This window comes from Bidens hawaiensis, unplaced genomic scaffold (assembly GCF_021521415.1).
Source record: "Bidens hawaiensis isolate Kalapana, Puna unplaced genomic scaffold, B.hawaiensis_p1.1 tig00011610_1, whole genome shotgun sequence".
Taxonomy (NCBI): domain Eukaryota; kingdom Viridiplantae; phylum Streptophyta; class Magnoliopsida; order Asterales; family Asteraceae; genus Bidens; species Bidens hawaiensis.
Genome location: NW_027491906.1, coordinates 627,694 through 654,014, shown reverse-complemented (window position 1 = coordinate 654,014; position 26,321 = coordinate 627,694). Strand labels below are relative to the sequence as shown.

The 26,321-nt window shown below is 34.5% G+C and overlaps 3 protein-coding genes across 3 annotated transcripts in view; 2 read left to right on the top strand and 1 right to left on the bottom strand.

The window, feature by feature from the left end:
• LOC143538369 (uncharacterized) overlaps positions 1 to 12,551 on the top strand; it is a 69,105-nt gene extending 56,554 nt beyond the window's left edge. Inside the window, exons 2-3 of the mRNA XM_077031943.1 lie at positions 10,985 to 11,191; positions 12,392 to 12,551. Of these exons, the coding sequence (XP_076888058.1) occupies positions 10,985 to 11,191; positions 12,392 to 12,508 (324 nt within the window). The 3' untranslated portion in view covers positions 12,509 to 12,551. The remainder of the gene's footprint in view (positions 1 to 10,984; positions 11,192 to 12,391) is intronic.
• A 7,217-nt stretch (positions 12,552 to 19,768) lies between these two features.
• On the top strand, positions 19,769 to 23,618 carry LOC143538363 (uncharacterized). Its single transcript, XM_077031938.1, has 9 exons — positions 19,769 to 19,799; positions 19,930 to 20,107; positions 21,155 to 21,191; positions 21,297 to 21,366; positions 21,622 to 21,726; positions 22,484 to 22,634; positions 23,004 to 23,086; positions 23,214 to 23,307; positions 23,398 to 23,618. Exons 1-9 carry the CDS (start codon positions 19,769 to 19,771, stop codon positions 23,462 to 23,464), a joined length of 816 nt encoding a protein of 271 aa, XP_076888053.1. The 3' UTR covers positions 23,465 to 23,618.
• Positions 23,619 to 24,444: 826 nt separating this feature from the next.
• LOC143538362 (uncharacterized) lies at positions 24,445 to 26,321 on the bottom strand. The gene has a single exon (XM_077031937.1). It carries the CDS (start codon positions 26,317 to 26,319, stop codon positions 24,445 to 24,447), a length of 1,875 nt encoding a protein of 624 aa, XP_076888052.1. The 5' UTR covers positions 26,320 to 26,321.

Below are 26,321 nucleotides of genomic sequence, written 5' to 3'. Positions count from 1 at the left end.
TGTTACATTCTTATTGATTTTTTTTTGTTTTGTTTTTCACTGGAGGATTTAAACAACGAGAAGTGTCATCTTCGTGGGGAGTGGCTTGAAGCCAATGGCTTGGGTTCAAGGTGAGCTTAGCAGTTTGGTAAATCGTATACTTTTTATATAAGTGAATAGTTCACCCTAAAAATACAAATCCTACATCAAAGCTTCATATGGAACTTTTTAAGTGGATTGTTAGTTCTAAATAGATAACCATGATACAAGAAAACCGTCAAAAGGAGGGGTTTTGGCTCAAGGGGTTGAACCGGGGTTGGTTAATTGAAATTGTTGGGGCCAAACATGCCTAATTAGAGAGGTTTTACAAAACCGCCAACTTGAAAAAAGCTAGTTTAGAATCGGTTTGGTTTATAAACAAGCTGAGCCCGAGCGCTTGCTCGTTAAAATGCTCATTTGGTTTATTTTAATTATTGTCCAAATTTTAATATATATATATATATATATAAATTATAATCCAAAACTACAACCCAAATTTTAATATACATATATAAAAATTATGTAGTTCATAAATTTTGTATTACGCGTATATCATAAATACTAATTTTTGTTTTTATATATATCATTACGTGTAAAAAGTATAAACTTTTTGGAAATAAAAAGGTTAGCTGAACTTTCGACTAACCAAATTTGAACTTAACATTTCGGCTTTTTGAGATAAATGAGCCGACCCGGCTCAGCTAGATTTGTAAACGAGCCGACTCATCTAGGTTTTCACTATGAGCATATTTTATAGGATTTTCATCTCATTTGGGCATAATGGAGCCTAATGAGAATATGAGATGCATAGCTACAACTTGTTACGGGCTTTAAGTTTTTTTTTAGTCCGGGCCTCAGTGGTTACAATTATAAGGCACATAAGTAATGTTGGGAAACGTCTGCAAATGAGTATCTTTGGATATCTGAGAGTCGTGTAAACATTATCAGATCAAAATTATTTGTGGTTCCCAAATATTTTGACTAGATGAAACTCATATTTGAGAGCAAGAATCAAGTATGGAATTTTTGTGTGTTATGATGAACTAGAGATGTTATCGTATGATCAAATAACGTTATATTAGGGTTTGATGCATGGACAATGATAACTGCTTTGCAGTTATCATAAAACTGAAAATACGCTGCTATTAGTTTTTATTAATTTTTGTAACGAAAATTAATTAAATTAATTTTCTAATTTGATTTTAGTAAAGAAACATAAGTTCGAAATAAAAAATTTCCAAGTTGACCTAGTGCCGCCCCTTGGACCCTGTTACCAGGGGCGCTGCCCCCGGACCCCGCCAAAGGGGCGTTGCCCCCTTGAAACCCCCTGACTTAGGGGTTTCGCCCCTAAGTACCAATAGGATTATAAATTATAATAAGATCAAATAAGTGTGCATCTCGCACCCGACTTATTTAGATTCATATTACAATTAACTTGATCAACAAGTTAATCCCTCATTACACTAAAATCACTAACAAGTAATTCTTTTTTTGGGTTGGTTTGTTATCGGGTCTTTCGACAATGCTCTAGTCCTTCTGGATGATCATCGTCAACAAATTTATATTCTGTGATTATTTTCTTAAAAATATGTAATTAACATCAAACATAAAAGTTTATGTGTTGGTTCTTAAGTTAAGAATCTTAACTATACACTATGTTTTTTATTATGATGAGTTAAGCTCTGAAACTCTAGATGCTATTGGGCTTATTGAAGAGAAGACTCAAGGCCCATGTGAGTTATCACATATATTGTATAAAACTCATCAGGCGTATGAGATTATTTTTCAGTCAAGTCGCCTAATACTTTGTTTTGTTCTTTTATCTTCCCAAATTTACAATTCGTTGTGACGATGAATTTGAGTCTATTTATGTATTAGGCTATTAGCAATTGTTGTTTGTATGTTTTCTTCCTGATCAATTTCATGTTGAAATCAAGGAATACTATATTGATTCATTGCTTGAGGAGAAATCGAGTTATGAATATGCGTTTATGACACATTGGTTAGTGGTTACATGACCCACTTTAGCCATACCCGGAACCGGTTCCAAACCCACTTACATGATCTCGTTCTCAGCTCAGAACAATAATCGAGAGTACTATCCCATCAATTTTATAAATCAAAGGACCAAGGTATGTGTAGCAAATAATCAAATGAGCTTACCTACTTGTTTATTATGTAAACACTATTGATTGAAACCCACTAGATGCATGAACATGTAATAAATATGGAGTGCAGTGAAGAAATTGACTGAAGACAAAACTTTAAACTAATAATGATAAACGGAATACACATTATTATGGCTGTGGTATGTTAGGAGGGATGGGGATAATAATTTAAAAAAAATAAATCTAAATTAACTAACTTTGAATTATGAAATTTGAACCTTGTTTTTTCGACATATGTGGGTGACCAGTGTTGGCGTTCTTGTGTGAATACCTTTGGGCCCGAGCCCACATAAGTTAGTCTAAACGTGTTATCAACATATCTGTCACTAAACGAAAATATGTAATCCTTTAGCAAAATAAGGGTAAAATAGTCACTTAATAAGTTAATTTTAATGAAATGATTAAATATGTAATAGATACATCTTAGAAAGAAAAAATATGTAATTGATTTTTTGGTTTGAAAAAATATGTAATTAATGAACTTACTAAGGAAATATATATAATTGATTTGTGACTTGGGGAAATAATCAATTAGTGAGCTTATGAAGAGGAAAGATGTAAATGCCATTTTCTATATTTATTCGCACAATAATCCATCATATGATCATAACTGACATCGTTTATTGTTATCTTTTTCACAACATAATTGTTCGTACACTAGTTTTTAGTAGATCCCATGTACTAAACGAGATGGAAAATATCAATACATAAAGTTCTTAAATCTTTGAAATATTTTATAGGTATCATGGGTTCTAAGCTAGTAACTAATGCACAAAGAGTCATGCTGTGAAAAAGTTAATGATAAACGGTATCAGTTATCATCCTATTCTTGTGTGAAAAATTGGAGAAACAACTGTATTTGAATTGAAAAGATAAGTTTTGTAAAGAGTGTGAATTATATTTGTTATCCTTCAATGTCACTCACCATACGTATTAAAAATAAGTTTTGTAAAGAGTACCGAGGTATTTTTGTTATCCTTCAATGTCAATCACCATACATGTGAAAAGTTTTTAAAGATTGGGGACCAACATGCGAAGTGTTATAAAAGGCGTTTATTAAATTTGAATGTTACACCAAAATGGTGGACAGTACTTGTGTCCATATCATATATATTGGCCATATGTCATACACTCGGACCATTCAGGTCTAGATACATACTAAAGTACTGCTAACAGTTTACTACAATTGCTATTGGCGTATCCACGCCATGGCGCTGCTATTGACTTATTCCTGTCTTCAAGCCAATTTTTGCATGACAAGTGTTTAATATTAATTTTCTAGCAACTATTTGTCTTGGTTTTTTCCACATAAATGTGTTCCTACTTGCTTCATTGCTATCTTCAAGCCAATTTTTGCATTGTGTTTTAACGTTTTCTAGCAACTATTTGTCTTGGTTTATTCCACATAAACGTGTTTCTACTCGCTTCATTGTTATCTTCAAGCCAATTATTGCATGATGTGTATTTAATGTTTTCTAGCAACTATTTGTTTTAGTTTCTTCCACATAAATGTGTTTCTATTCAGTTCTTTGCAACACATTTGTGTTTCGAGTTCAACTTAAGGATAGAAAGGAAAGGAAAGGGGGAGAAAGAAAGAGAGGGTGGCGTTCCTGAGTTTTTTTAGGGAAAGAAAGGGAAGGAAAGCAGATGATAGTATGTTCCAGAGTTTCATTAAAGGGGAGAAAAGAAAGGAAAGAGAGTGAAATATAGAGAGAAAGAAGCGTAAATTGTTTCTTTCCAAAATGAAAGGAATTGGATGGAAAAGAAAGGAAAAGAAAATTAAGGATAAGAATGGAAAGGGGAGAGAAAGGAAAGGAATGGAAATGGTTTCTTTTCCTTTTCATTCTTTCGTTAAGTAAACTCAGGAACACAGCGTCATAATGTTTTGCTTAAATGTGTGTTCTCCACATACCCCCACCTATGTTTTTCTCTAGTGAGTTTGTTTTTATAGGGGTGTTTGGGATTTTTTTTATAACTTTTCATTAAGTTAACAAGTTACAAAAGCGTAACTAATAGAACTTTTCCTCTCACAATATAAGCAATCTCAAACATCTTATTACTTTTCAAAAATTAATAAGTTATAAGTCGATGAAAATAAGCAATCCCTATGTAGTTATGGAAAGCTAAATTAAAACATGAGCGATTGAGGTAACTAAGTATAAGTGATTGATTTTCATTAAATAAATTAACTTTCAACAAACCAATGATTATCAATTTCATAATGAGAAGCACTCTTTTAAATTCAGTATTTGTGAGCTGAAACAGGGTATGAATTTGTTTCAACTGTTTACATCAATATAACACACATATATATATAGGTTTAATTTCAGAAGAGAAATAAAATTACTGTAAGAAATGTGGAAAATGAATATGAGCCACTAGTTTTATTTTAGGTTTTAAATGTTTAAAAATAAATGAAAAAAATTTAAATGCAACAATAAATGCATTCTCTCTCTTCAATTAATACGACTAATATAACTATAATAAATCACTTTTTAATTATGGATACACATATCCTATACGTTTGTAGGTTATATATTTTTCGCGTGTAGGTAATATGTTTTTTTATTCTCAGAACAAGTGTATGTTATATGTTTTTGTTTAGGTTGTATATTTTGTATTGACATTTAATGCTAACATATGTAAGATAGTTTTTTGTATTATTCATCACAATGTACCTACGTGTTGATTGATATTGATATACAATCTATGAATAAATTGTATTTGTGTAGGATAAAATTTTCGAGTGTAGGTTATATGTTTTTCGTGTGTAGGTTATACGTTTTCATGTACGTGTGTAGGTTATATGTTTTCTTATTATTAGAACAAGTGTAGATTATATGTTTTTGTGTAGGTTGTGTACTTTTTTATTGATATATAATGCAAACACATGTAAGATAGTTTTTTGTACTATTTATCACAATGTAACTATGTGTTTATGGGTATTAATATATTGAGTTGGAAGAAATTGGTTTTGGATAGAAAGAAATTCAATGTATGAATAAATTGTATTTGTGTAGGATAAAAATTCAAGAGAGAAAAAATAAGTTATAAAAATAAATGAATTCTTATTATTTTTCAATTATAATAATTTGATAACTTATATTAATTGAATAGATAACTATTATATTTATTAGTTATATTAATTGAAGAGAGAGCATGAATTAATGTTTTCCTTATTTATCTTTAAGCATTTAAAACATAAAATAAAACTAGTGGTCCATATTCATTTATCACATTTCTTATAGTAATCTCATTTCTCTCATAAACCATCCCTTATATATATATATATATATATTCAAAATCAATGGACAAGATTACTTCTTATCCTTCCTACAAAAAGTATACTTCCTATTATAACCTAACCCTGTATATATATACAGGGTTAGGTTATAATAGGAAGTATACTTTTTGTAGGAAGGATAAGAAGTAATCTTGTCCATTGATTTTGAATATGGAGGGTTGAGATTTGTTTAGGGAAAAATCAAGTGTGAATACAAGGTAAAGGGCATAAAAGGAATAACACATTTGTTGACTTTCTCTCTTCACATGCAAGGCACATGCCAAATCCCCCCATCATTTTAAAACGTTCATAACTTTTTTTACGACGTTTTTATTGAAAAACAAATTCACCATAATAACGAGTGTCTTTTTATCTTTTATATGAGTATCATATTGTAATATAAAAATAAAAAAAAATTTTGTGGGTTTTTTACAAATTATGTTTTACCGAATTGTGTTTTACAAAATTGTGTTATACAATAGTATTTTTCATTGTGTTTTTTTTTTTCATTGTGTTTTTTCCATTGTGTTATTTACACTGTGTCATACAACTGTGTTTTTTATTGTGTTTTTATCATTGTGTTTTTTTTCATAGTGTATTTTTCCATTGTGTATTTTTTCATTGTGTTTTTTCGGATTTTTCCGGCGAGGTGGTGGCGGTGGGTGACGGTTGTGGTGGCAGTGGGCGGTGGAGTGGTGGTGGTTGTAAGAGATGAGTGAAGATGTAATTGGGTTTTATGTAAGCGGGTTTTTGAAATTAATTTAAGTGGGTTTTGAGATTAAAGTAAGTGGGTTTTGATATTAAAGTATTAGACTAAAATACCCTCATTCCTAGCCTTCTTAGGAAAATCAAACTTCTTATTTGAACCTAACCCTATATATATATATATATATATATATATATATGAGGAATAATTTGAGAACCTTGTTGAGTTCTAAGGGCCTATTTGGTTGGATGGAATCCATGGGATTTCATTGGAATTAGAATTTAAATTCCATTCCTTAACTTGTTTGGTTGGCTAATAGAGACTTTGGAATTTGATTCCAATTCCAACCAAATCCTCCAAATAATGGAATTCAAAATCCCTCAACATCTAGATGAAAAGTTGAATAATCCATGGAATATTTGCAACATTACCAAAATATCAATGGTTTCCAAATCTCCACCGGCCAACTTTATCTCTGGCCACCGCCAAGATTAAATCTCCGGCCACCATGACTAAACCTAATTCCGGTGACGTCTGAACCACGTTTTCCCGGCTATAACGTTACCTAACATCGCTGCCATCCCCTTCGTTTTTTCCGGTTATAACATTTCCGGCCAGATATGACCCACCGAAAGCCCGGATTTTCCTTGACCGATTTTGATTGCCACTGGTTGCCGGAGATGGGCGGGTGAAGCTCGCATCCACCTATGGTGGACGGATCACATATTTCAGATCTAGGTCGCAGCCCTTCCCGCCACCGCCCATCGCAAACTGAAATAAGAGAAAAGAAAGGGAGAGATTGAAGTGAGAAAGAGAGAGGCAAGTGGTCGCAGTGACGGTGGCGGCAGATGTTACCGGAGATGGTGGCGACGGTGGCGGACAGATGTTACAGTCTATTATGAGAAGAGAGAAGAGAGAAAGAGAGATAGGTTGAAGTGAGAGAGGGGTAGGTGTTGGTGGTTTCCGGCGACGGTGGCAGCGGATGTTACCGGTGGCTTGAGAGATGGAGAGATGGAGAGTGGGAGGTTGGTTGAGATTTGAGAAGATAACATCTGGGTAATCTTCTTTGATACATGTTTATCATATAAGGGCAATTATGTCTTTTTTTAACTATTTTCTCATTCCAATTCCATTAACAAATTTATAACCAAACACATAAAGGATTTGCAAAAGATTTCTTAAATTCCAATTCAAATTCCAATTCCATTTCCATTCATAGAGAGATCCAATCGTCAAAATCAATAAAAAGGCCATCATGGACCAAGATCCAAAGGGATCAATCTTGTTGGGAGGTACTGCCCAAGGAAAGGAAAAGGAATTCCAAAACAATCCGTGAACCAACCGCCCCCTAAAGAACTTAAGAACTTCATTCTTAACCACACATTTAATTAAATAAATTAGATTATGTGGTTGAGATTAAATATGATTAAAAAATTAAAGTTGGAGAGAGAATAAAGATGTATAGTGATTACATTAATTTAAACATCCGTTACACCTATGTAAAAAGTCGACTCGGTGCATAAAAGGAGGCTGAAGAAGAAGAAGAAGAGGACTTTTAGCCTTTGAAGCGTCTGAGGAAGCTTGGAGACTCCCAGAAGCCTCCCAAGCTCATTGTCAAGCTTCCTTCTAAAGGTAAATCCTCTGACCCACCTATAGTTTCACCCGAAACCATAGCCCAAGTACTTAAAGACCTAGACGTGGCTAAGATTCAAATTCCCGTCTATAAAAAACCCAAAGCCAGAAAGAAAACCAAAGCCAAGCAAACCAAAACCGTGCTCCATGACTCACCTGACTCCTCACCCGAACCCTCACAGATGGACCAACCAATATCAACCTTCCTACCACATTTACCTGAATCCCCACCACAATCTCAACCACAACCAACTACTCCACCAGAACAGCCATCCCAAACCACAACACCACCCACACAACCTACATCTGAAACAATACCTACCTCAATATTCACATCTTCCATTTTTAGCTCACTAATCCAAACCACAAGCCTATGGAGCCAAACCTTCATTACCTCACCAACACCAAAGCAACCAACACCCTTAAACTTAAAACCCATACCATACACACCTCTGCTCTCAATTCCACTCATCTCAACACCACCCACCTCCACAACCTCACCTATACCAACCCAATCCATTAACCTACCCTTACAAGCAACCTCAGCACCCATCATGTCCGTTACTCATCCATCCACTATCCTTTCACCCAAACCCATCACAAAAGCAAAGTCTTTGACACCTCCAGTGTACGCCGATCCTATCCTCGATAGGATTGTCGTACTGGAGGGATCAAACGCTAAGAGGGCTGAGCGGGAGATTGTATTGCTTGAGTACATAAAGACTCAAAAGAAGAAGGAACGTGAGGATGTAGTTACTCATGAAAAGTTGGTGTCAAGGGTTCAGGTCTTGGAGGAGCAGAAAGAGCTTAACGATGCTCTTATTGAAAGTCAAAGATTACTGATCAACACACTCCAAACCCGAATCCAGAATCAACATTTATCGATGAACCATGAAGCTTCTGAAAATGCTAACCTGAGGGCAGACCACTCGAAGCTTGGTGATAGAGTGGCTACACTTGAAAGGAACCTACCCTTTGCCACCATACTTGAAGAAAAATTTTTCAAGAAGATTGATTACTCAATGATCAAGTGGGATGTTGAGAGGGAGGCGACCAACTCCAGGGTATCTGTTCTTGAGGGTCAATTGGCCTCATCTGACTCTCTCGATTCACTTATTGCTGAAAATACAAAATTTCGAACCGAGATATAGGCTCTTCAAACAAAACTGGCTGAGAAAGAACGTATCAATGAACGCCAGTCAAAACTTAACGAGGAGTTCATGAGCAAGCATCAAGCCGCCTCTGATCTGATGGGTATACATGATAATGACTTTCATGGGCTGGAAGACAGGCTTGATGCTGTGTTCAAGAGTCGGAAAGGGTCTGGTGAGACCTCTAGGATTGGGGGATCACAACTTACCGCGGGACCAAGTGTGGCCTTGCGAGGAGTTCAAGTTGTGGGATCGGAGGGTGAGGAAACTGTTGGTCGGGTTGTACAACAGATTGGTCAAGCCGGAAGTGGGGTTAGTACCAGCTTGGGTCCTGAACAACAGGTGCCCCCTCAGGCTCAAGCTCGTGGTGATGAAGGTGATAATGAAGAAAGTGACGATGAAGATGATGAAGACGAAAACGTCCATGACATTTTCAATGAAGACGATAATGACGGTGATGATGATGGAGGAAATGGTGGAGACAGAGGAGCCAGTGTAGCAGGAGGTGGAGTTAACACTCAATCAACTCCACACACTCAGGAACACGTACAAGACCCTGCTGCAAACGACTCTGCAAGCACAGTCAGAGAACACGACTCACAAATTGCCAGTATGTATAAAGAGTTATTTCCTGAAGATGATTTTGTAGGTATTATGGATGATTTCATTGAAGCAGGGAAAAGCCTGGAGAACGTGATTGCACAGAATATGGAGGAGGCAGTAGAATAAGACTACATCAACTACTCGCCAAATCCAGATACGCCACAAGCTCAAACTTCAAAGGCTCCTGCAACAGTTCCCGTCTCAAATCCAGCTGCCGACTTGACACAAGTAACATCGAAGGAAAGAAAGACTCATATAGTGTCAAGTCGTGTCAGCATCCGCAGCCTCAACTACCCCTATCACGATGACTCGCTGATCGTGTATATGAAGTACAATAGGGAGAATAGCAGTTGGGCTATCAGACGATATAGTGAAGATCTGGTCTATCTCAACCACCTCGAGCTGAATACGTTACCAGAGCTTGCCATCAACTATCTTCGAAAAGCTCTAGGCCGAGGTGAGTATGATGATACATTGGCGGGCTGGGTCACCACTCACTTGTATAATCAATCAAAGGTGGACTACAAAGATTTTGAAGTAAATAAGGGTCGGAAGTTCAAGAACCCAAAGGAGATCGATCCAGCCACCGGAGAGCCACGAACCATGTGGAGATACATGGCACCAAAGGACTGTCACATTATATACCATGGTGAGCCCTACATTCCTAACATTCTTCGAGACTTCATTGGTTGGGAATTCGATAACACTACAGGGAGGCCGTCATACGCTGCAGAAACATGCAAGAAATTCGTATATTTGACGAGCACGAGTTAATGGGGCTGCATATAGAAGACATCAAGAAGCTATACAACTCGCCCCTGCGAACCGTCGAGGATATTGGACGTCAGAACACTGACCGGATAGTTGGAGCATTCAACAATTTCGTCAGAAGACTTGTTGAACTTCCACTATCTGAGGATGACTGGCTGGAATACGACACCAGCGAATTTCAGTACTAAAGATTAGAGGGAGATTGTTAGGTCCCTTTTTGTATATTTAGTCTTTTGTCTTGAACTTGTATGTATTGGGCCTTTTATGTTGTTTTGTTTGTATTTATGGCCCAAGGGAAATATGTAAACAAGCCCATTGGGCATTTGACAATGACAAGTTTCTCATGCATGCTTCCCTATAAATAGGAAGCATGTCATGAGAAAAATAACCTTTTGCAAAAACTCTAACTCTCATAATCCTACTTTCTCTTGTTCTCTCCTCTCTCTCTCACTCACTCTTCCTTACATGAAAATAACTCTCAAGATCCGAGATCTCTTAGGTGACTTAGTGTGATTTACACTAGCACTAAGTTCGGTTGATCCAAGACACGTTGTTAGATCCACCCGTCTCGGGACCTACAACCACCTGAACCGTGTTATTGAAAAATAGATTATATGTTAAATATTATTTTTCTTGCTTTTGCGTGGTGTAGGCCCCGCTATGTGTAGAAGGCTGCGACGAATCGTTGTATGAAATCAGGAAGTTATCGTCCGATACAGTCCTCACCGAGCAAAGTGCATCCTTGTTAGTCAAAGCGGTTGAAGACATCCCAGTTATGGTCATCACAGGAGCTGAAGATGAAGATGCACTTGTTCCTCTTAAATCTGTTCAAACTATGGCATCCAAATTTGTAAATTCTGTGAGTATATTTTCCTATTTTTATTTATTTATATTATAACTTAATCTATAAATACTAATTAATTATATTATTTATAGATAAAGTTATTATTTTCAAAGCACTAAAATTTATCTATAAAAGTTTGGATTTAAAAATGTATAAAGTAGTTGATCAATATATTTTGATATGATTTATACAACTAATGAAAAATGTATTTTGAAAACAGGAATTTTTTATATACAGTTTAAAAACAACACATAAATGAAATGTATTATTAAAATGATTTCTTAAATATTATAGAAATCAATTTAGTAGTATAACGTGCTTTATAAATTTATAAGTATATTTTTATCTTCTTTTTTAATAAGAATACTAAACTCATTGTTTTTTGTAAAAGTTAAAATGCAAATTGATCGATTACATAAAAATTGTATATGTATGGTTTTGTTACATGAAAGTGTTAACAAATAAATACATTTTTTAAGAATCAAATGTTGATAAATTACACATTGGAGTTTGGATACATATTTTAAATTGTTAAATTTGTATTTAAATATTGACATCCAATATAAACACCTAACTATATATTAAAACAACATGATTTTTTCACATGGCATCATTCTAGCGCTTCCACATATGATGCCACATAGATGCCATGTGAGCGGTTTCCTATTTTATCATCTTTTCTTCCAAATCTTCTTATGAAGATAAAATTTTGTAAAATTTTGAAAAATAAATTATTGTGTGATGCAGGTCTCGAACCCAATACCTCATGTTTCAAACTAAAGATGCTTACCAACTCCACTTAACTAGTTATTGTGTTGAATTTCTTGAATTCTAAATGATATATTGTTAATTCACTTATGATTAATGTATTACATATAACATTTTTTTATTTTTATTATATTTTTCATTCGTGTGAAACACGGGCTATAACCTAGTAAGGTAGTAAATGAGCACGGTGAAGAAAAGGACTAAAACGTCCCTCATGTGAGTAACATGTGACAGCATATTTAACTGAAAAATGTGAGACCAAAATGGTTATAGAGTTTAAATCTCATACTCTGATTTGTTAAAATATTTTTCTAGGCTAAAAGGGTAAAAGTTAAGTGTTCTGAATTCTGAGCCAAAAATGTAATTTACTCTTCATCTTTTATTGAAGGAAACTTTTAAAAAAGTTAAGTGTTTCTGAATTCTAAGCCAAAAAATGTACTTATGCAGACACTAGTTGCAATATCAAGTTGTGGTCATCTTCCACATGAGGAGTGCCCCAAGGTGTTGCTTGAAGCAATCTTTCCCTTTATCACTAAACTGTCAAGTAAGGCAGATAAACAGTAAATAATTTATTATAAAATTTTGTAGAGGTGTTGATATTATAGGGCTTGTATTGTGGATTTGACTGAAAAGGTTATCTCTCCTGTTAAATATTGTAAGCTAGGTTGAGAGGGCACACCATCTGTGAGCAATTTCAGATTATTTGGTTAATTATTTATTAATCATATGGTTTAAGCCCATTCATCTTTAGTTCTCTTATGATTGTTTAGATGGGTGTTTTGAAACTATGTGACATTGACTTATTGAGTACTTGAAGTCAAGGCGAATAATCATATGTATGTGAACCTATATGCGATATGATGTCACATTTCACATTAACTTTTAAGTCACTAGGGCGAATTATAAGCAATACGGTATTCGTAGACAAGTAAACCCTTAAAGGGCATTAAGGGAGTACGGGCGATCTCAAAGGGTTGCTATGAAGGAAAACGAAAAAGGGTTAATTTAATATAACAAAAGTTAAAGGGTTAATTTAAGGGAACAAGGACGATCTCAAGGGGTTGCTATGGAGGAAAACGAAAAAGGGTTAATTTAATAGGAGAACAAAAGTTAAAGGGTTAATTTAATTTTTTGGAGATTAAGTTTAAATTATGTTTATCCTTTTGCTTTGTTTGAAAATTTTAAATTCATACTGAGTTTAAATTGAGGTCTATATAAATCATGCTTATTTGTTTTCTTTTCATTGTAATTCGTTTTCGATAATAATAAAAAAGTCGATCGGTTGTGATCAATATTGTGTTCTTGATATCCCTAGTTTGAGAAATCCGATCAAAGGTGTGGGCAAGAAAACCGATTGCAGCGAAGAATCAATCCAGAAACCGAGACAACGGCAGAGTTATAGATCTTAAAAGGAATCAAGAAACTGAATAAGACAATCTACAAATTGTAAGCGTATAAGTATATATACGCGCCCTATATGTTATACGGCGTGTAAACTTACATGCCGTATAAACATACACGACGTATATGTTTGATGTATATATATATAGTTTGTTTTGATTCTTGTATGCAATTTTTTATTCTGAAATAATAAAATTTTCTTCCTACTTCATTTCTTCTTTTATTTTGTGTTATCATTTTCAACAATTACTCTGTTTTTTTGTTTCAACCGGTTTCTCTCACTTTGTCGGTTTTCTCATTTTCATCTGATCATTTTCTTTGATCATTCTTGTGTTTTGTTCGGGAGTTGATTGTTTTTTAATCAATTTCCTTTGTTTTATTCAACATCTTGTGAGATTTCATCTCTTTTCTACCTATTTTTCTTAGTTCCAGAAGTTTTAACCGTTCAAACTTTATCAAACTTCACATCTCATATTCTTGTTTTTGAACAAGTTTCTCAAAGTTTCAGATCTTTTCTCATTCATTCTCACTCAAAATTTTGTCAATTTCTTGTTGCTTAACTTATACGCCATATAAGTTCTTACTTATACGGTGCATAAGTTTTCTAGCATATATACTTATACGCTTATACGCCGTGTCAGATATACGACACATAAGTTTTGCTCTCTTCCGTTCCTTCTTCTCGTGCATTTATTTCGTTTTGTTGTGTTTTTCAATGGCAACCTCAAATAGTTATTCTGAATATGTCCATCGATTCTTCAAATCAATGTTCTAAATGGATCATTGACACTGGTGCAAATGATCATATAGCCATGATCAAAATTTGTTTTCAAGCATTTATTTTCTTAAAAATCCTATTCTTATCACTCTTCCTAATGGGGCATCTATCGCAGTCCATCAATATGGGACTGTTCCTTTGACTAATGACATTTCTTTGTTGAATGTCCATTTCAAGCTACATATTAAACGGAATCTTTTCTCTGTCTCCAGATTATGCATTGATACTGATGGTATTGTTCATTTATCTAAAACTACCTGTGTTTTGCAGGCCCCTTCACAAGTTCTTGGTTATATGGAAAATGGTATTTTACCTTCTCGAGGCCACTAAACGTCTTTCTATTTCTAATAATGCGTGTAATTCTATTGTAAGTTTGAAACTTGACACAATAGACTTGGTCATTTACCAAGCTACAAACTTAAACAATTGCCTTTCATTTCTAATATTTGTTTGAAATCTAGTGAGCATTGTGATATTTGTCCTAAGGCACGACAACATAAATTGCCATTTCCTAATAGTACCACATCAACTAGTAAAATTTTTGAGTTAATCCATATTGATGTTCAGGGGCCGTATCACACAGCTACATATAATGGCTTTAGATATTTTTTTAACCATAGTGGATTATTATAGCAGAACTACATGGATACATTTGCTTTCAACTAAAAGCAATGTCTTTCCCATACTTCAGTCTTTTATTGAAATGGTTTGCAATCAGTTTGGCACTGCTGTGAAATGTATCAGATCTGATAATGCTTTTGAACTGGGTCTGGATCTGTTGAAAGTGCATATTTGCTGAGTAAATGCATTGTTCATTAGACCACTTGTGTTGTTGTTCCTCAACAAAGTGACATTGTTGAAAGAAAGCATAAACATTTGCTTGAAACCTCAAGATTTCTTATGTTTCGATCTAAGCTGTAAGTTCAGTTTTGGGGTGATTGTGTGTTAACTGCAACACACTTAATCAATCGGTTTCCTACCGAAATTCTTAACAATAAAACCCCTTGTGAGGTTTTAACAAGAAAAACTCCTTCATATGCACATATGAAGTCTTTTGGCTGTTTTGCTTATGCTTCCACCTTATCTCATGGAAGAAATAAATTCAGACTAGGGGTTGTGCCTTGTGTTGTTCTTAGCCATCCTCTTGGTAAGAAGCAATACAAATTGTATGACCTTGACTTGTCATATCTCGAGATGTTGTTTTCTTTGAAACTTTATTTTCCTCTATGACTAAATCCAAAGATAGCTTCATTTTTCCATCTATTGATCTTATCAATTGTTTTTTGGCGATCCCTTGTCTACCCCCTACTGATCCTGCTCCTAATCCTTCACTACTCCTGCTCTTAATCCTGTTCATGAGCTTTCATCTTCCATTCCTATCCCTGATCCTGTTCGAAGATCTTCAAGAATTCCTGTTCCGCCCTCATACTTAAATGACTATATTTGTAATAACTCTGAATCTTCTAATCATTGTTTTCACACTATCACTAATTCGAGTTCCCCTAATATCTCTTGTTCTTCTTCTCATCTTCTTCCTTCCAGTAAAACTTCACTCAATAGATCTCTGATTTACATGAGTTTACTTCTTATAAGGAAGCCGTTGGTATTCCTGAATGGCAAAATGCCATGAAAGCTGAATTTCAAGCTCTTGAAACCAATCAAACTTGGGTTGTTACTGATCTTTCCCCTGGAAAGAAAGCTATTAAATGCAAATGGATGTTTAAAGTTAAACACAATGTGGATGGGGAGGTTGAATGTTGTAAAGCTAGATTGGTTGTGAGATGAGATACTCAAAATGAGAATGAGAAGGGATTGATTATAATGAAAACTTTTCTCCTGTTATCAAGATGACCACTATCAGAAGCCTTGTAGTTGTCGCTATAAAACAACATTGGACTCTATTTCAGCCAGACGTTAATAATACATTTCTTCATAGGGATTTGAATGAAGATGTCTATATGCTTCCACCACCTGGCATGCGGCTTCCTGTTCTTCGGGTGCTTAAACTTCAGAAATCCTAATATGGGTTAAAACAAGTTTCTTGACAATGGTATGAGAAATTGTCTTCCGCATTAAAATCAAGAGGGTATGTGGGTTATCAGAATGATCATTCTTTATTTTCAAAGTCTATGGAATCATCAGTGGTTTATGTCGCTGTATATGTTGATGACATTTTAGTTACCGGGAACAATTTGGAAGAGATCAATAATCTCAAGACTTTTCTAGATTCATCTTTCAAAATCAAAGATCTAGGAAGTCTCAATTATTTTTTTTTGGGAATGGTGGTTCTTTATGTTACAAAAGGTGTTATCATGTGTCAACGCAAGTTCGATAAAGACATGCTTTCTGAATTTGATACTTCCAATCTTTCTATCACCAACTCTCCTTTGCCTTATCATTTACAACTCAAAGCTCATGAAGGACTCGTCCTTGATGACCCTTTATGATTCAGTGAACTTGTTAGTAAAATTAATTACCTTACTCACACAAAACCTGATATTACCTTTGCTGTTCAATTCTGAGTCAATTCATGCAAGATTTGAGGATGTCTCATTGGAATGCAGCCCTTCATACTTTATCATATGTCAAAGGAACTTTATAATTCTTCTTTTGCTTTGCAAGCATTCTGTGATTCGGACTGGACAGCATGTCCTAATTCTCGTTAATCGGTTAGTGGTTTTTACGTTTCACTAGGGGGCTCTCCGATTTCTTGGAAATCTAAGAAACAGCCTACTATTTCTTTGAGCTTAGTTGAAGCAGAGTACCATTCTATTAGACGTGTGACGGTTGAACTTGCTTGGCTGACAAGACTTCTCTCATAGTTCAATGTTCCTAACATTACTCTTGTCACACTCAAATGTGATAGTCAGGCTGCAATCTATATTGCAAAGAATCATGTCTTTCATGAGCGGACTAAGCATATTGAAATAGATTGTCATTTTGTTCGTAAAAAGTTACAGGAAGGCTTAGTAACTCCGGTTCATATGAACACACAAGATCAGCTTGCTGACATTTTTACCAAAGAGCTTCCTATCATCATGATACTTACATCTCGTGATTTGCCATTTTTACATCTAAAACCCACAATTCCCATAGCACATGTGTACCTTTTTAATGCTTTAATAATACTTGAAATGATCTTTTTATTTTTCTTTTATTATTTCTAGTAACATTTTTTCATATTATAAAAGGATGCTTGGTAGTGTCTAGGCATGGCAATAATAGGATACAGTAATTCTACTTGATTCTAGAGCCATATGCCACATTTGATATAACATACGCTACTTATTACACGTTGGGTCTACAAGTTTCTTTTACAATCTTATATGCTTAAAAATTACTCCTTGTAATTACCATTTCCCGAAACACAACCCTAAATTTACTCCAAAAATCAGCTACAAATATCAAATATCCAACATCTCTATTAACTGTATGTTTTTTTTTTTTAACTGTATTAACTCTATGTTTTTAATAAGTCATAAGTTTTTAAAAACCTTTTTACAAGTATATAAATATAATCTCGAATAAATATAACCTAATGCTATACCCATAAGTTTTTTTTAATATTATATCTTGGCACAAATAATACGTGTCCCCCTGCCCGTCTCAATGTTTATTACTTGTCTTGTCTCGATGTTTCTTAGTTGGTGACACTAGTAGGTCCCGTACAACGTTGATGGATTCCTAATGTAAACAAGAATCCTAATTATGAACCTCAAGACTTCACTTTCATTATCTTCATGTACTTCGTAGTGGCAAGCAACAAATGCCATTTGCAGATTTAGAAAGAGAAACATCAAATACATTTCAGAATTCATATTTAGGTTGGTGCTCCATATGCATTAATCGTCGAAAAACATTTAACGTTTTAAGTGTTTGGACTAATGATTACATTACTACAATAAGCAATTTGAACGTCTTTGAGAATGCATTATAACAACAGAAGCATTACTTTTGTTGCTGTTTCGGATGAACTCAAAAGGCATATTATGTAATTATAATATGCATTTGTAGTTTAGTAAATAGTAGGACTAACAAATTCAGACGATACATAACATGGCATGAAAATGATAAGTCTTTAGGTTGACATATCTAATCCGCTTAAAACTGTTTAGTTAAAAACAGGGTGACCCGTCAACATGTTTAGTTAAACAAGTTGACCCACTAACCCGTTTAACCCATTTTTATACAACCCACCAACTTGATTATCAAGCTTGACATGTTTAGATAAATGAGTTAAATGGACTGTGTTTAGGTTACACGATTTTAAGTGTGTACATATGCCAGGGTTTGATGTTTTTGATGCAAATAAATATATGGATTGTGTTCTGGTTGAACAATTCAACCTGCCAATTAACACGATCAAATCTCCAAGTTCTTGATTGCTCTTATTATTGAAAGATTGTAACAAGTTAACTCAGAAGTACTTTTTCACTCGGAGACCTAAGAACAAAGCTGTAAGCTCCTTTTAGGTGAAGTAGACAATATTGGTTAGTATAAGGGTCGATCGAGTTAGTTGAGTCACATTTAAGAAGATGAGCATTTGTATTCAAGGGACTAAACATGTCCAGTTTTTCAGATTCTTGATTGCTGAAAGATTGTCACAACTCACAAATAACAATGATGATAAGTCAGAAAGTCCATGTTCACATTTATTAGATAATGGATACCCATAAAAGATCATATCATGAAATGCAAATCTAAATGATTGAAGAAGAGAAAAAGAGAGCCAAAGAGGATGTTGGTTGTTGTAATATTCTTCCTTGAAGGGTTTGTATGAGTTCTGCTTTAGTTTCTTTTATGTCCACTGTACTACCAGAAGCATAAATTCTCTATCAAAATCTTGGAAACTCATCAGAACCCTTGATTTTGATTTTGTGCTCTCTCTCTCTCTCTCTCTCTCTATCTTTCTGCATTATGCCCTCTCTCTATCTCTCTCTGCACGCACACACAAGAAACCACAAAGTTACGAAAAAATTACCATCATTCAATCAATTTTTTCTTTCATTTCTTTAATTATAAGATTAGTGTTGTAAATAAAATATCGTGAAGTTACGCATATGTATCTCGCTAACTACAAAGTCTTAATAAAAATATAAAACAAATGAAAAAAAATTGTTTAAAAGCGTTTTTCCTTGTATCTTTTAAGTTTTCTCATCATCCCCCCCCCCCCCTCCCTCTCTCTCTCTCTCTCTCTCTCTCTCTCTATATATATATATATATATATATATATATATATATATATATATATATTTCTTAATGGATTTAAGCGCAATGTGATGCTCTTTCGTGTGTATATAATTTATGTGTGTGTATATATATACACAGACATATCTTTGATAACTAAAGGGACAATATATATTAATGAATGCTAGCTTGTTTCTTTTGAATTTTGGGCACACTGTGATGCTCTTTTGTACACATACATTTCTTTGATAATTAAAAAAAAAGATGTTTTCTTTTTTAATGGATGCTCTTATTGTTTATTGAATTTTAGGCACAATGTATAGCTGGTTGACAACTTAATTTTCACATGTTATATTCCTTTTGTGACTACCCAAACTGCCTATAAATTGCAGAAACAGCTTCACACTGCTACAAACTGAAATTGGTGCTTTTTTTTCATTATTGCATTTTATTTAAACATGAGTTTACCAAATGCTTCCATTGGTTCCGGTAAGTCCAGGATACTCTTTCTTCCATTAACATTTTATTACACATGCATTAGTATTTATATGTGAAATAAACTGTTACAAATAAGCATTCTAAGGTTGTTGCATATTTTAAAATGAAATAAACATGTAAGCAATATTATTAAGAAAACACAAACATGCATTAATATCATTCGTGCATCGGTCGCAAATATCAGGCAGTAGGACGGCTACAAGGAGAGTGGAATTTGGAAGGACTTATGTTGTGAGGCCAAAAGGGAGGCACCTTGCAACGGTTGTTTGGCTGCATGGTCTTGGCGATAATGGCTCCAGGTAGATTAATGCTTTTGGCAAATATTTACTTATGAACGGATTAATTTAGGTTTTGTTTAAGTTCAAAAGAGTCAAATGACCGGTATTCAGAAAAAAAAAGGGAATTGGTCAAACGGGTTGAAAGTTGTCCAAAATAAGTTTTTAATGCACTCAACCTTCTAAATCATTTTATTAAATATATAGACTAATGTTAATTTTAAGCGCATTTAATTATTTATTAAAAAATGGAATAAAAGTGTGTTCAGGTCACCTCAACCCAATGCAGATATTGTTGTCTGTCTATTTTCTTTTATGTTACTTTGTTTTGATTTATGAGTAAATCCGTTTGTTTAAATGTTCCTGTTTGTTCAGATCGTTTACATGCCTACACACTCTTGTAATTGTATGTTTTTGGGTCACTTTTGGTGATCGTTTCATTAAGTTTTTTTTCGGTAGTTAGCATAGAATATGCTTTATTATTTTTTTTATGTAAACCGTTAAGAACGAAATCCGTGAGATTCTTATTCTGATTTATATGCTCCCTCCTTTCATAAACGATTTGTAACATATTGGTGATGTGAAATCATTAAAGTATTCGTCTTTGTTGTACGTTTATGCTTATCTTGACCCTTTCCATTACGCACACAGAAAAAGGATGCTTTTATGAAATAACAAAAAGAGAAAAAAAAGGGAAAAAGAGGAATATTATGGCAAGCAGTGGACGCGACATTTTTGATCTATTTACATACGCATGGTTCAATAAAACTTATGTTATATCTCTAACGGGCCAAATAATACCCAAAGCGTAATTTTGATGCATAAACAACCTCTGAAATAGTTTAATTATAAAGATACAATTATTATTCTTGCAAGTTATAATTTCATATTTTACATATTAATAATTGTTTATCAAAAAAATACAATTTCTTGGATAAAAAGTGTTTTGGGTTAACCCAACCCGTACCTAACATTACTCGTTTGACCCATTATCGAACCCAACAAACCCATCTATTTTGTCCTTGTTTGTAGTATACTCTCTCAATAAAAATTTTGTGCATCTTGTTGCAGCTGGTCTCAACTCTTGGACAACCTTCCTCTCCCGAACGTAAGCATATTGTCACGAGCCGCCTAAATCTTGTATTTATATAACGTCTTTTTAAGTGCATTCTTCTTCTGCATATTTTTTTCTTATAAATTTTACATTTTGCAGATTAAATGGATATGCCCAACTGCTCCTACTCGCCCAGTGACCGTTCTTGGTGGATTTCCTTGCACAGCATGTAAGATATTAATCTTGAAAAAACAAAATTATAGTTTTTATTTTATCAACTATCAAAAAACCATCATGTAAGTTCTTGGATTTTACTTTTGCATGATTATTCATGCAAGAAAGAACTTATCTTTTCATTAAACTGTTAAAAGTTTCAAGGATTTCATCTTGCAAAAACAAAGTCCAAAGTCTAATTTATAAATTATCAAAAGCCCATTTGTCATAAAGATGATAAGTCTATGATATTTTTGGTCCACAATAATAGGGTTTGATGAAGGAGAACTCTCAGAAGATGGTCCAAATGACGTTGCAGGTTTAGATGCTTCTGCTTCACACATTGCAAACTTGTTATCTACCGAGCCCTCGGATGGTAAATTTTCTTCCTTTTTCATTTCGTTGATATAAATTACATATATGGTGAATACCCTTTTGGTTTTGTTACATAATTTAAGGGGATTAATTATTAATTGCAAAAAAAAAAAAGTTGGTTACATATCATGGAAATTTATCTTTAAAACTGACTTTTGTTAGTGAATTTATAGATTATAATTTTAATATTTGAACATCGAGTAATTTATAAAAGTTTAATAAATGGTGCATGCCAAAAGATTTTGGCCCAAATGTTTAATAACCAATTAAGCATTAACAAACAAAAAATTTGGCCAAAAGTTTCAGGCCCGACTTCATTATTTTGGGCCATTTTTTTGTCCTAAAAAATGGCAAAATCAAACTAATATTATGAAAACCGACAACTGAAACAACGAAACAGTTTTCAAAAATCCAAAAAACCAAATTTTTGGTTTTTGGTTCGGTTTGAGTATGAAACCGATTCAAACCGATATCAGGTTTGAATCCATCTTCCAATAGTTGTTTGCCTTTAACCCTGCCAAGGACACACGTGATCCATTTGTTAGCAGAGCATTGGCGGGTCTGGTGATATTTGTAGCACTTTCTCACTGTCATAAAAAAAAAAAAAAGTTTTCTTCGCATGCTTATGTATAATTGATCTTTGTTTACAACACATTTTTCAATCTTTATGCAATTATTAAACTTACAATGAAATCAAATGTAAGAATTAAATTAGCTTAAACTCACCGTAACAAAAAAACTACCCTCTTTTTTAACAGTTAAATTCGGTATTGGAGGATTCAGTATGGGTGCAGCATGCGCCCTTTATTCTGCAACTTGTTTCACTCAGGGAAGATATGGAAATGGCAACCTCTACCCTGTTAACTTAAAGGCTATTGTTGGATTGAGTGGCTGGCTTCCTGCTGGACTGTAAATTACTAAAATACCCTTCCAATATCCGTTTATTTTTCCAATATACCATAGGGTTAATTACACCAATTGTAGCTTACTTTCATCTTTCTGTCATTGCATGTAAGAAAAAAAATGTTTTTCTTTGCAATGTATGCAACATACTTAATAGTTATTTATACAACTATAACATGTGAAACACTCTTATAGCATACAACTATGAAAATGTGAAAGTTGCATTATTGTGTAATTAACCCTACTTTAATAACTTTTTGGCTTCACAAATGTTTCCTTTTGTTAAAGGTGTTTTCAATAGTTGACCAAGTCAAACACTTTTTTTCTACATTTATTTATTTAACTGAAAATTTTATTTGATGGATTTTTTTGTAGGCGCTTGATAAACATGATGGAAGGATCGCATGCCGCTATTGGTCGTGCTGCCTCATTGCCTATTTTGATGTGTCATGGACTCGGTATGCATGTATTTAAAGCTTGTGGCAATTTTGACCCGCTTATGGATAAACGGTTCAGTTTCGGTTTTGTTGACCAATTAAGATTTACCCTTTTTGACCAATGCATAACTAACAAAGTGATTTATAGGTGACGAAGTTGTTCCACGCAAATTCGGAGAGAGATCCTCTCAGATACTGAGCTCGGTTGGATTCACATACGTTACATTTAAAACATATGAAGGGTATGGAATAAAATGACTCTTTTACCCCTTTTCAACCCCGAAAACAACTTTATAATAATCTTTTAACATATGATTTGGTCTGATTTGCAGGCTTGGGCATTATACAGTCCCTAAAGAAATGGAAGAGGTCTGTCAATGGCTAAATGCAAGGCTTTGAGATTAAATAATTGCTAGAAGATTAACATTCCGTTGCAGATTGTACCATGAAGGTTAAAATGGTAATTGGCAAAGATAAGTAAAACATACACATTTTGAGTTGGGAAAATTAGTAGTTTTTGACTGAGGGTATGCATGATATTATTGTATTTGAGTTCTTGGGTGTGAAATAATGATATTGAGAGGGTTTGTCCTTGTGTTATTGCAAATTTATTGTTAAAATCCTAAATTTAGGAGAGTTTGCTTTAAGTTTATGTATTATATTTATCGATTTTCCTCATTATTGATTTACTTATTCTTTGTTTGCAAAACCACTAACTTCAGTTTAAAAAACCAACAAACCAAACTAGCCATGTTGGAGGGGTCTGGACCAGTTGTGTTAGCAGTTTGATCGATTGAATCAACCTTTTTTTCTTTTCTTTCGAAGGCGTACGCTTATATAAAAAAAAATTTATGAATGATAAATGTTACTGATGCCTCACATATACAAAATACAAATTTGATAAAGTGGAGCCCGAGCCACCGCACTGTATTCACATAATATACTTCATGTTTCTAACAGGTTCTATCACCACCTACTCAAAATTTAGAGCGCAAAAACCTCTATATACAAGTTTCAGGTATCCGTTTGTCTTCGACAAGTGCAAATATAAGACGATTCTTGCTCCCCGCAACCAGTAAAGCACTGCAGAAAAGAACATCAAAAAGATCATCTTATGAAAGCTTAATAAATAAATGTAAATAAAAAACACCTGCATACGAAATGCGAGTTGTTTTTATTGTATAATCCAATAGTGAGCATATACATCTATATTCTAACATGAATAACTCTAGGCATAAAATTATGTGTACCTTCTTTCTGTTTATGCAATCATCATTATCTTTAAACCAAACTATTCAGCCGAGCCGGCTCCCCAATATTTCATTCAATTAATCCAAGAACCGAATCACTTTCATCAACTTTAGTTAGTCAACATCCGCTTAAGAACGTAACCTCTTTTTGTTCATAAACTGAAAGAACCTCTTAAGCACTTGTTTTGAAGCATCATCAAACTTGTTTGTGGTCAACAAATTCACTACGATCGAATACGTGTGTGCGTTCGCGGAATAACCGGCATCAAGCATTCTATCGACATAAATTAGCGCTACATTTATCTCATTGTACTGAAGAAACCCTTGAATAACTAAATTATAACTAACACCATCCAACTTGCATCCTCCAACCAACATTTCTTGAAGCAAATCTTTCGCATCACTAACTCTACCGTTCTTGAAAAACCCACCCATTAAAACATTGTATGTTTTACAATTAGGTTGCACGCGGTTATCATGAAGTTTGCTAAACACTTTATAACCATCATTGACTTTCGTGGCTTTACACAGACTGTCAATAAGACTCGTATAAAGAACAACATCGGGGCTTATACCATTATCTTCCATAGTTCTGCACATTTTAAGGGCTTTCTGAAGTTTCCCTCTTTTCAACAAAGAATCAATCAAAGCCGAGTATGTATACTTATTAGGATTCACATCATGTTTTTTAATTTCATCAAAAAGAAGAAACGCCTCTTTGTATCTTCCAACGTGACAATAACCATCGATAAGAGTCGTCCACGTCACAATATTAGGAACAATTCCCTTTTGATACATTTCACTAACGAGATCCCACGCTTTATCCATCTTTTTCGCCTTGCAGTATCCTTTAATCAAAATGCTATAACTAATAACACAAGGCGTAAACCCTTGTTTAACCATAGTATCAAAGATCTTTCTAGCGCGATTCACATCGCCATGTAAGCAAAATCCATGCATTAGCGCGGTGTAACTAATCTCATTAGGTATACACCCTTGTGCAATCATTAAATCAAAAATCTTTTTAGCGACCTTAACTTCTCCTACCAAACAATACCCGTGAAGCAGTGCAGTGTAAGTATACGTATCCGGTTTCTTACCTTCTTTCGTCATTTGTTCAACCACTTTACACCCTTCATCCACCTCACCTTTCTTACACAAAACATGAGCTATTATGCTATATGTGACCACATCCAAAGAGACACCTCTAACTTTCATTTCGTCCAACAACGAGTCCACTTCTTCCTGAAGACCTAAACCACAAAAACCTCGAATCAAAGTATTAAACGTCACAATATCCGGAACAACACCTTTCGCTTTCATTTCATGAAAAACCTTGTGCGCCTGAACCACATCCCCTTCTTTACAAAAACAACCTATAATAATATTATACTCGACCGTATCCGGCCGACACACCTTACTCTCCTCCAGATCTTTCAACAACTGCCGCGCGCTTACCGGATCACCACTTTTACAAATCCCATTTATCAACGTCCCACACGTCACCCCTGTCGGCTCCAACCCGCTCTTCACAATCTCATCAAAAAACCCAATAGCGTGCGACACATCACCCACGTCAAAAAGCCCTCTCAACAAAGTATTAACCACCGGGCAATCCGGCTTATACCCGAACTTAAACATCCTCCCGTACACCGCAAACCCGACATCCACCCGACCCATATGACACAAGCAATTAATCGCGATACTGAAAGTATACAAATTGGGTTTCACGAAAGAACGAAAACCCAACAAATTATGGTCTTGAATGAGTGAAATAGCAGCTGGGTATTGCTTCATTTTGGCTATTTTGATCAGGATGTGATTGAAATCACGAACTGGGGGTACAGGGGTGGTGTCGATTAGCCGGTTAAAGGATAGGATTGAGTCTAATAGGTCGTAATTCATGTGGGTGTTTATGAGAATCTTGTAATGGAAACTGGAACGGGTTAGAATGGATTGAGATTTAAGAAACCCTAATATCAAAAGGCTCAACTGGATCAGCATTG